General features: G+C 33.1%; 1 protein-coding gene across 1 annotated transcript in view; it reads left to right on the top strand.

The window, feature by feature from the left end:
- The window catches only part of LOC108743074 (protein unc-13 homolog A-like), a gene marked incomplete at its 3' end in the record, with an annotated part of 50873 nt that extends 39851 nt beyond the window's left edge, over positions 1–11022 (top strand). Inside the window, exons 3-5 of the mRNA XM_025977766.1 lie at positions 1935–2037; positions 4802–4919; positions 10899–11022. Of these exons, the coding sequence (XP_025833551.1) occupies positions 1935–2037; positions 4802–4919; positions 10899–11022 (345 nt within the window). The remainder of the gene's footprint in view (positions 1–1934; positions 2038–4801; positions 4920–10898) is intronic.
- Between the last annotated feature and the right edge of the window lie 1004 nt (positions 11023–12026).

The following is a 12026-nucleotide window of genomic DNA, read 5'->3' as shown; positions in this document are numbered from 1 at the left end:
AACCAGTCTTAGGACTGACGACCTTATGATGATGATACCTATAATTGGTCTAAATCATCATGATCTAATTTATTTTAAAATTGAGTTTGATCATGAAATTATGAGATGGAAGTGTTTTTCTAAAGTTGATTATTAATTATTTTACCTAACTATTTACATACATTTGATAGTATCAGAAGTGACAGATAAGAAACAGCATATCTCAAATATTGTAGTAAGTAGAGGACTTTAGAATAATCATCATTTCGTGTCCTTCCAGTAATATAGCTCGTCAATTATGCGATAAACTATAGATTCCTTAAAAACAAGTATATTTTAAGTATATTGTATGAAAATGTAATATTTATTTATTCTGAGTTGAGTTATTTGCTACATTTTTTATTAAGTCTCCTCGACGAGCAGTGCATCTATCTTTATCTGACGTGCTTGAAAGTGAACGTGGTGTAGTGAAGCGAGAAAGAGAGAGAGTGAGTCATGCGGCATGTATTTTTCAACTTGGTTAGAGTAAATGTGAAAGTCACATTGGTCATTTATTTAACCTAGGACCTGCGCACGTCTTCATATTTGATATCAAAATCCTTTGAATGATTTGCAGAAAGCATGTTCGGCAGATTTTATACATTTTGTTGTAAATTAACAGTGTAATATTACTACATATATAGTGGATTAATGTGAGTTAAGAGAACAATATTTACAAATCATAGTGATATTATCGCGTATGAAACTAATTCCGGGTTTTGCAAGGAGAAACACATCTTTTAATTTAGTGTAAGATGATTTTAATAAACTTTATTAGAGGTGTTAAAAGCTTTACAAGAATTACGTAATGTGAAGATATTGCTGCCATTACAAAGATCTTTGGATACCAATTTTGATTACATAGGTAGGTAATTGACAAGGACGTAGTTTAATTTATTTTACAGAATTTAATTATTTTGTTCATTTCAATTGTTTTAAATTGTTTGCATATAAAAGAATTTAATTAATATTACAGAAGCAAGATAAAAATTCATTTAGGTGACGTCAAACTTGTATAGTTCTGGTTTTAAAATGAATTTTTGAATTAATTACATTAATTGAAAATGTAAGTTATGTATATATATGTGTATATTAAAGCACCTAACTGTAGATTTTCATCTCAAAAAACCAGAGTCACCACCATAATCAAGTGGATTTCATGCTCCTTTAGGATTAGGACAGAAAAGAGTCGGTTTTACGAAATTTTTATTTTTAAAGTTTACGCCCTGTTATTTATTGTCCTTTTCGAATCCTTTGATTTTAATTTTCCTTGGGATATTCAAAATTTTAGGGGTCTTATTTGCCTTGAATTTGTGATATTTATACTTATAGTGCAGGGATATACATATGTATTCTTTTAACCACAAACAGCAAAATAACGAGGTCCTTACTGAATGTCTTATAATAAGGAAAGTGCCAATTAGGGTTTAAAGCTTGACATGGAACGCGTTTTGTCTATACTTGGGAAAATTCAAGGGAAAGCCCATTATTAATTCACAAAGCTTGCCTTAATGACTTGTTACGTATGTATGTTCCAAACTGATAGATGCAAGTTAAGTAAAGCCAAATTATGTCGTCTAGTTCTTGTTTATAGATGTGTTGATGAAATCACTATATTTTAGACAATAAAATTCGACTTAATTTTAACAATAATTGTACAGAATTGCAAAGTATTAAGAATAGGGAAATGTGATCACTGTGGAAATTAATTTGGGTATTTATTATCTAAAATTTAGAATGAATTTCCATCAAGGAAATGGTAAATACACTGAATTAATTCACAATATATTTTTTAAGAAAACAAAAAGTAACTAATACTGAAAAATAATCTAGAATAAGTAACTTTTAGGGCACCTTTATAATGTATTATGGATGTAAAAATGTTTGTTTTTACAAAATTTTCTTTTTCTTTCCAGCATCACAGTTTAATACTTACGTTACTCTGAAGCTACAAAACGTAAAATCAACCACAGTGACAGTTAAAGGAGCGACACCATGCTGGGAACAGGATTTTTTATTGTAAGTGTGAACTCTTTATTTAAACTATTATTATGTTATTAATTAAGCAAATAACTGACAATTTTCAACGGTTTCCTTTCACAAGTTACCATTTTTAATTTGCATTTTTCTCAAGCAAAACGGGAGGATAATTTTTAAGGTTCCTTAATAACTTTGTCTATCCGTTCAGAGCATTTTTCTTATGAAGACTACACAAGGAGCAAAAACGCAAATGGAACATTTGACAAAATATGTTCATATATTTTTCTAAAGAAGGGGGCGCTGGTGTTCCATTTGCACAGACGTGAATTTAGTGTTATTAAGGCTGTAGCATCGTAAATCATAATAATGATAATAATAACTCGGTACAAATGGAATACTAGCGCACTCTTATTTCGAAATATATTTTTTGTATAGGTAAATGATAGAGTTTGTTCTCTATGCTTTTTCTCATGAATGACTAAAAGTATTACAAAGTTGAAATTAATATTAAACAATATGATCAGTGCATGAATAGCCCCGTATTATTAATAATGTCTAAAATTTAAGCTTATAAAGCTAAAGTCATTGAAATTGAAAATATTATATTTTGCATACCTATAATTAGGTTAGAAAGGAAGAGGTATTAGAAAGAATAGGAGAACAGAGATGAAAATCAGTAAGAAATAGGCGAGATAGGTTAGTAGGACACCTTCTCAGGCATGAAGGTCTAGTCAGAGACATATTAGAGGCAGAAACGGAAGTTAGGAGGTGTAGGGGTAGACCTAGATTAGATTACTGTTCGCAAATAGTTAAGGATATGGGTTGTTATAGTTTTAGGGAATTGCGAAGATTAGCTCAGGATAGGAAAGAGTGGAGGTACGTGTCCAACCAGTCTTAGGACTGACGACCTTATGATGATGATACCTATAATTGGTCTAGTTACCAACGTTTACCTAGGATTTTAAAGTTTTCCACAAAGGAAGGCCCCACAGTATAAGCAAATAAAAAAAATACAAAAATTATTTAGGTTCTGATAGTTTTAAGTCTGTAGATTATCAAATTATGTCTATAATATCACTTACCTAAAACAATTAATCAATCTATTATACATATAGTATTTATTAAGTGCTAATGTTAAGGTTTATGATAAGATGGTACAATGGTATAGAATTTCGAGTGGGAATTCTATTATTCATAAGTTATTATCCTCCTTGTTTTAAGACGATGTCATTAGAACTATTATCTACCTAGACAATCTTCTGTGTCTGATTTTACTTTCGACTTATATTTTCGAAAAATAAATGAATGGATTTTTCACCAATCTTCAGTGAATATTCACTAATCTTCACAGATATAACTAAGCTAGGCCACTGCAAATTAAGGAATATTAACTGAACTAGTTAGTGAATTGAATATACTAATTGAATTAGTAAAGAAAAATAGTTGAGGATTATCAGGACTTCAATGACATAAACTAATATTTTAAATTGTAATAATGCTTTATACATACCAGCAAATAGTGGTGTCAAATAAGTTTTACTGATAGAATAGTGATTTATTTTACTAACCAAATACCTGATGAATCGATTAAAAATGCTGATTTCACATTGCAATGTTTTGATCACAACTTTTTCAGGCAAATGTCATTAACTTAAGGTGAACAAGTAGCTCATAAGTGCCTTTTTATTTCAATGAGAAGATAAGTTAATTTTTATCTGTTTTACATTTAGAGAGTAGTTTGTTTTATACAGAATTCACGGTTTTTTGTGTTGAAGTATATACTGCCGTTGGAATATAATAACATTAGGAAAGTATTAAAACAAAATTTAGTCTTTATTCTGCTGTACGTGCAAGCTGTGTTTGAAATTTCACTTGTTGAAGTTGAATATTGTTTTTACGGCTTGCTTTTATGGGAATGTTCTCATAAAAAGCATAAAAATAAAGATATTTTCGTGCCGAATTGAATTTATTGGCAATAAAAGTTTAGACAACGTACTTATATGAGAATAGCTACAAATTGTTTAGTTTTTTAAAACTACATGTATCCTGCAAGTTAGAAAAGAATAATTCATTTTTTATATTAAACAATTGATTATAAAATAACAGTTCAAGGAATAAGTTTAACATTTGCCTATCTAGAAGATGACAAATTAAAGCTTATTTGGGTTGAAAAGTTGTTTAATCTTCCAAAACTAACAACCGACATTTCGCACTTATTTACAGGGTTTTTTAAGGTAGGTTCTTTTTGCTAGCACATTATCATCTTAGAATTACTAACATAACCTTCGGGCAAAAAAGCTACCTTGATAAAGTCCTGTAAATTTGTCGCATTCGTATAAATTGGGGAAGAAATAAAAACTGTTTACCTAGAAGGTTCCTTCTCTTTTGTGTTGTTCTTGTAATCATTATGCCGAATTTCCTGACAGTCAAAGCTTTCGTTAGGATTTTAAGTGATGAAGCGGCGAACATTTTCTTATATTTATTCGATAAATTTTGTATTAGATCAGAACAAAATTCCTTGAAACTTGACATTTTAGGTGTTGCTCTAAATTAACCTTACAGTCGAAAAAAATGTTTTAGTGATAGGGACCACATTACCTATAAATACACTAAAAATATTGTTCCTGTAGATCAGGTAAATTGTATTTGATACAAGAGTGACTCTGACATTTAAAATCATTAGAAAATGTCAAGAAATGCAAACTGATTATACTCTGCCATCTACTGATGTTGTGATAACTACCTTTAGAAATTTACATCTTTACTTATATTTTGTATCAATTTTGATTTTCTTTTGTTCTAGCGAAACGAACGACATAAACACAGGGCTATTAATAGAAGTTTGGAACAAGGGGATGTTGTGGGACCGTGGAGTGGGTTACCATTATTTACCCTTGCACACCGTAAATTTCGCGGCAGAGGTGAGTTGAATTTCTTTTTTAATAATTGTGTCTATTTACTTATTGTTACGTTTCATTAACAGTTCGATTTTAGATTTTCAATTAAGATTAGGTTCAATTTTTATCAGAACTAAAAATATTAGTTTAAGGACTTTACACGCTACAATTGCACTGTACATCAAATGATAAAATTAGCACAAACAAATTATCAACCCAAGGGTAGCATCATCTTTTAAGTACAACGTGTAATTATACAACAAGCTACTGAAGTGAAACTTCTTCAAACATACCGGGATAGGCGTTAAGGAATTGGTTTAATTTATACACTATACTTCGCACGGGTGCAATGCTGATAGTAAATATACTATAGAATGTTTTTATATACAACAATCACAGCTTTTTTGTCATTAGACAATACAAACCGGCCGGTACCGCCGCAACCGCTATGTCCCTGCATTTTAAGTCTGTAATATCTTCGAAAATATTCATTTAAATTACATGCTGTAAAGGGCCATATTGATCTATATTAAATGCACAATGTATTTAAAAGTACTTAATTGGATAAGGATTAATGCTGTATTGCTTAAAATCGCTTCGTAAATAAGCCATTATTTCTCGTAAAAAGTAAAGGATAAAACCTCTAAAATTATCAGTGTTTTTCTACTATATTATGCATGTATTATATAGATAAACCTTCCTCTTGAATTACTCTGTCTATTAAAAAAAAACGCATTAAAATCCGTTGCGTAGTTTTAAAGATCTAAACATGCATAGGGACAGACAGCGGGGGAAATGCGTTGCATGATTTCGTTACATAGCAACTCATGAAACGAACTTACCCTACCGAGCGTAAAGAAGATTCACTTCAAAAATACGCCGTGATATTTATTGTACCCTTATATCCATCTTTGAGAATGAATATTTCGTTAAATTGATTGCTTTTAGAGGTTTAGAAATTAACAATAAAATGTTGCAGATGTAGCGACCTAATCCCCAAAGAAATCTTTAACTATTATCTTCGGTTCTTGAACAAGCTCTTATTCACTATTTAAAATGCGTTTCAACGTAGTTAACTTTTGGATTTAGCTCACGAACTCAGCGAAGTTGCTTGTAATTGCATCTGTTGTCGAATTGTCGGAAGTCCACGGCATTCAATAGCCATTACGATCTATGTAAGATCTTTATTACCCGGTGGATTACTCGCAGCGAATACAAAGTAACGAACTTGAATTTCGAGAGTATCGGTAGGTAGTAAATTTTCCGTGCTCGTTAAAAATCTTCAGTTTATTAATTTATTTTTCCTTCAGCAGAATAATTTATTACCAAATCAAGATTTAGTTTGAAACTGTTTCTCTATTTTTAAATTTAAAATTACCTAATTTGAATTACAGTAATCTCAACGAAAATTGGTAAAATACGTATATTTTTAGTCTTTCTGAATAAATGGGTTTCAATATTAAGATTCACAGACGAATTAAATTGCCTTTTTGACACCACTCAGAAATTTTCCAGTTCGTTGACCAAAAAATTCTTTTATTCATCTTAAAGTATCCATTTTACGAAATTGATTTTAGACTGCGACGTCTCCTTAAACTTCATTCTGAAGAAACAGGCACACATTACTAATCTCATTATCATCATCATGATAAGGGTCGTCAGTTTGAAGACTGGTTGCGCATACAGCTCCACTCCTTCATATCCTAAGCCAATCTTATCTTAATTTTCCGAAAGCTGAAGCATCCCACACATGTAACTATGCGTGAGTTGTGATCTAATCTATGTCTCCATTTGCCTCTATTTATATCCTGCTTCTTGTGTACTTATGTCTCTAAGTAATCCTTCGAATCTCACAAGACGTCCTACCATCTTATCTGTCATTTTGCTTATTGACTTTCATCTCTTACTTCCTCATTTTTAGCCTTTTTCATTCACGAAATTTCCACTACCATCCTGTAATATCACATCTGCAATGTGTTTTAAAATGTACATTTTACCATTTACCTGATGATGAGGCATAATTAAAATAAGTCTATTGTAAATACATATATTAAGTGAGAAAATCAAATTGAATTGTATGAACCTGAACTAAATAAAATGCTAAAATTCAAAATTATTCATAACAGTCTCTAAATGAGGAGGACGTCGTGGTCGTCGAAACCACTTTTGAATTAGGTACCTGGTTTTATGTAGAATTTCCTATTTTCCTGTCATCCTCCTTCTCCGTCACTCCTTGGAGGAAGAAACTCGTTTTACGTTACCTACCATGCGTTTTTACATGTATTTTTCTACCCCCTGTTCTCCCTCTCCACCGTTCGTATATTGAGGACGTTGAAATGCGCGTTAGGTTACGTACCTACTAAACGGTTGTATGTGAAATTTTCTACCCCCTGTGCTCCCCACTCGTTTTGGGTAAACGGCTAAACGTTTTTAGTTGAAATTCTCTACTCCCAGTCCTCATTTCTTCTCCGTTCGTACCTTGCGGGGCGTTAAAACGCATTTTAGGTTATCTACTAAACGCTTTAATGTGGAATATTCTACCTCTTGTTCCCTTTCTTTACCCTTCGTATGTTGAAGACGTCGAAATGTGTTTTGAGTAACCTACTAGACGTTTTTACTTGAAATTTTCTACCCCCTGTGCTCCCCACCCGTATGTGTGTGTGTGTGTGTATGTGTGTGTGTGTGTGTGTTTGTGTGTGTGTGTGTGTGTGTGTGTGTGTGTGTGTGTGTGTGTGTGTGTGTGTGTGCGTGTGTGTGTGTGCGTGTGCGTGTGCGTGTGCGTGTGCGTGTGCGTGTGCGTGTGCGTGTGCGTGTGTGTGTGTGTTTGTGTGTTTTGTTTGTGTGCGTGAGTCTGTGTGTTTGTGTGTGTGTGTGTGTATGTGAATGTGTGTGTGCAATCCAACAATAATAATTTTGTCAGAATTTTAATTATTAACTAGCCGTTTCATTTTTGTGTGGTATTTTCTACCTTCCTCCTTCTCATTATCCTCTCTTGCCTATCAAGTCGCAGATTACTAAAGCAACCCCTTCAAAATAGTTTTCTATATCGAACAGTCCAATTTCTGTGTTTCCTTAAGTCTTTTTAGAACTTCAGTATCTCGTTATCCAAAGTGCACTGCTGGCGATGTTATTTATCTAACAAATGCATTTAGGAATTTTTGCCAATATCGGTTCCCCGACGTCTTTGGTGCTGAAACCCCCGTTATGACGACGGAAACAGTAATAACAAACAAAACATACCCGTATTTCAACCATAATTGCTTTGGGTTTTCAATTTTGTCGCGTCACGAAATCCGGAACAGATTTCCTATAGATGTTTACATGTGTTCACAATTGGGTATGGCAATGCTGACTCGGATCTTTCTTTTGTAACACATGATAGTGTTATAATATCTACGTTTATATATATATAAGAACGCTCTTCCGAATAAGCTTTGTTTTTCTTATTACGTCAACGCCACTCTTGCATTATATACTTCGTTTGCTTTCTCTAACGATGTGCCCCTTCCAATGTTTTGGATGCGCGCTGGAAAAATCGTAGGTAGGAAGAAAGAAGCTCATTATACTCTAGAATATTGTTCATTAAACATACTTTTTCATACAGTACCTGCCAAAAGTTTTGTTCAATCATGAATAGTAGTACTAGTCGAAAACAAGCGTTAAAGCCTTTAATATGTCTTCAATTATAAATAAACATCTCGTTGATATTTTCAGTAGTAATTGGTACCAATAATAGCACATTTGAGCAATGCAATGGACAAAATGGTCAATTTTTTCGTGCAGTACTGTACAGATTATACGCTCCTCACCGGTTAAGAGTTTGACCGAGACTTGTCTCTTCCTTTTCTGGCCTAGTGCTGTTTTTTTCTACTTTGCGCCAGTCAAACTGAAGGTCACATCGCTGCAGAAACTAAACGAAGTATACCTAAATGAAAGGGTAAACGTAAAACTTTAATAGCGACTGACTTTGAAACGGTAATATATGTAGTATTATTACATATTGGATATGATAAATTATTCATACGATCACGTTTCTGTATGTGTAAGTTATTAAGGGCGAATATGCTCAATAAAACTTCCATACACTTTTGTAGGAACAATAAAGCGTAATCTACATCTTCTTGAAATCGCGGTTTTATGGCACGCGTTAACGTAAGCTTGAACCGTATGACCCGTAGTCCCGCACTCTATTTTAACGATCGTTGAAGATGATATAGCATATATACCTTGGGACCTATTGCTTACACAAACACTGTTTCTGTTTTGCTATCAAGCGTACAGATTTGGAATAATTTTAAGGAAGCTCGCCTCTACCCTCGACAAAAATTTTCAGTCTCTCTCCAGTCTCTCAGAGTTTTTCAGCGCCTCTAAGAGCGTCTCTCACAGTCTCTCAGTTATTGCCTAGGTGTTTTTATGGATTTCTCACAGTCTGTGTATGAGAAATTCGAACGATAAAATTATTAATTCAGAGATTCGAGTCTCTCACAGAGAGACTGAATGAACAAAACTGAAAAATTGAGAGACTCGAGTCTCTCGTAGAAAGACAGGGATCTCTGAAGTATGTTGAATTTAGAAAATTTTAACCATGTCTATCGAGACATCACTTATTGAGAGATTCGAGTCTCTCGTTCAGAGACTCGATACGAAATGAGGATCTCTCTATGCGCGAGTCGAGTCTCTCATTCAGAGACGCTAAACAGTTTTTTTAGCAGTCTCTCGACAGTCTCTCTCAGCGACACCAGAGGGACTCGATGAGCGATGGAGACTCAAGTCTCGATTTTAGAGACTCTGAGAGACTGAACATTTTTATTTCGAGTTTACATCACGAAATATTTTAACAGTTAAAAAATGTTGTCAAAATTTCATTCAAATCGATTCTATTGTCGGTCTGGATAAGCTACTTTATGCGAAAACTGACTCAAAAGTAATTTCTACTACCTTTGTTTGCAATAAAATAAGTTAAAAATTGTGTATTCAGATATATTTTGAATACATACCTAATTCTCTTAAAATTGAATACATTTTTGGTACTTAGATAATAATTTTTATAGGCCCATATCAAACAACTCTTCCCACTTTAACGAATACCTGTTTCGACTCTGATGAGTGTAATCAAATTACAATACTTGATGTTTCCTATCACATATGCCAGCACCTCTCAAATCCGATGAAATGTATGTGGTTATTTCACGTTTGGCCTAACGCAGAAATTGAATTGTCGTATCTCGCTCACAAACGCGTTTATAAATCAATAATCATCAGGAGAACTACTAAATAGAATTTCGAAAATTCCGTAATTTAATAACTTAAGGTATATAGGAGTCAATTGGTGTGTTGCGAGTAGATACCTACAGGATAAAAAACCGATTTATGCTTTCAAAGGGCTTATTTTATGGCGACGCCGATGAATATAGGTCAGCAAATTTAAGGAAAGATCGAAGAACTTATCATATATGTACGCACTGAAACTAAAATTACATTTGAATGCTGTAAAGGCCATAAAATATTAATTTGGAGCTGTTTTTCTCAAGTTGTGCTAGGCAGTTCACTGCGCAGTAAGACAGTGCGCATTCAATTTGACGGATAGACAAGGAGATTTTGTTTAGGTATGTCATTCGCACATACGTATTACCTATTACAACTGCTTTTCTTAAGAATGCGAATTCATAGTTTACATGTATAGTAAAGAGGGTAAACTGTTGTATTTGACAACTGACAATATCGAAATTGATGCGCGCAGCGGACTCTTGCTTTGGACATGAAACTTTTTAGACCCATTCATTTACGATTAAGTTTAAGGTCCTACCTGTAGTCTTTTGTTGGCTGTACTTATTAGTCATTTTTTTTAAAAAGGAATTAAACAATTTTGTGGTTGTTTATGTTGTCCATTAATGAAAATCGTTTACACTTTATGAAGCTTTCTCATTTACCCATATAAATAGCATAGGTAGATTTTCATTAAATTTGAGTTTGGTAATAATAACATTTATTTGTTCTTTTAAGGAAGGAAATGGTCAGTGGCTTTCTTTAGATGCGGAGCTAGTCATGAGAGACGGAGAAGTTGTGGGTACAAAAAATCCAACGGGGCACACGCTGTTGGTTGACTATCGTTTCGAGTTACCATTTGGTAAGGGAAATGATTTACCAACTAATTTATTTATTTTACTAATTAAGGCTGCAAAGTATACTCAAACTTTTGGTGTGTTAAGCAAAAATTATTTTAAGAAATTATTATTTGTTCTACAAATTAGGTAGTACTACAATTCTTTGTAAGTTTTAACTGTATTTCCTATTCGTCATTAGCTGAACTTTTATAAACTTACATAGTTAGAAATAAGAAGAAATTTTATTTTCATAGGTTCTTGCTAAATCCTTTTTTTGTAAACTTTAGTAAAGAGTTGTAAGAATAACCCGTTACTAGCGCTATCAGTTGTTATGTTTAAACAAAGCTAAAGATAAATGTTGAGGGTCATATACCATATTTTAAAAGTGGATGCTAACAGTGCTTAGGCCCTCTAGAGAGACTGAAAATAGTCCCCGTGAAATAAACCAAACGGTGAAGTGAATCAGTTTAGTTTAACCTCAAAATAAGTAGTTAATAAATGTGAACAGATTTTCTTTTCGAAATTCAATTCTGATATCAGTTGCTTTTATATAAGCTGCCAGTTTATTTTTCTTTCCAAACTTTCCAAATATCTATAATATAAAAATGAATCGCAAAATGTGTTGGTAAGCGCATAACTCAACAACGCCTGGACCAATTTGGCCAAATCTTTTTTTAAAATGTTCGTTGAAGTTCAAGGATGGTTTTTACAGCGAGAAAAATTAGAATTATTGCTGGAAAAACCCTAAAAATAGCCCTTTTCTTTTTCCCATACAAATGATTTGTAACTAAAACGTAGTCAATTTGAGCTTTATTGCTATGGCATAAAGTTCATATTAAATTACAAGCACTCACTGTTGTCTAAGCAATGTAGGTGTGTTCCTAACGTCAAAGATCATATCTATCAAAACAATGTGCGTGTGTGCGTAGGAGCACAGAATACATAGTTGGAGGAGTTTAATGTCGCGTTCCGAAACTCGCGTTTCTTTTGTATTAGTTTCGGCACGCGAGATAAAATGCATCAGTTT

Source organism: Agrilus planipennis, unplaced genomic scaffold (genome assembly GCF_000699045.2).
Source record: "Agrilus planipennis isolate EAB-ADULT unplaced genomic scaffold, Apla_2.0 scaffold395, whole genome shotgun sequence".
NCBI lineage: Eukaryota > Metazoa > Arthropoda > Insecta > Coleoptera > Buprestidae > Agrilus > Agrilus planipennis.
This window is presented reverse-complemented; position numbering and strand designations above follow the sequence as displayed.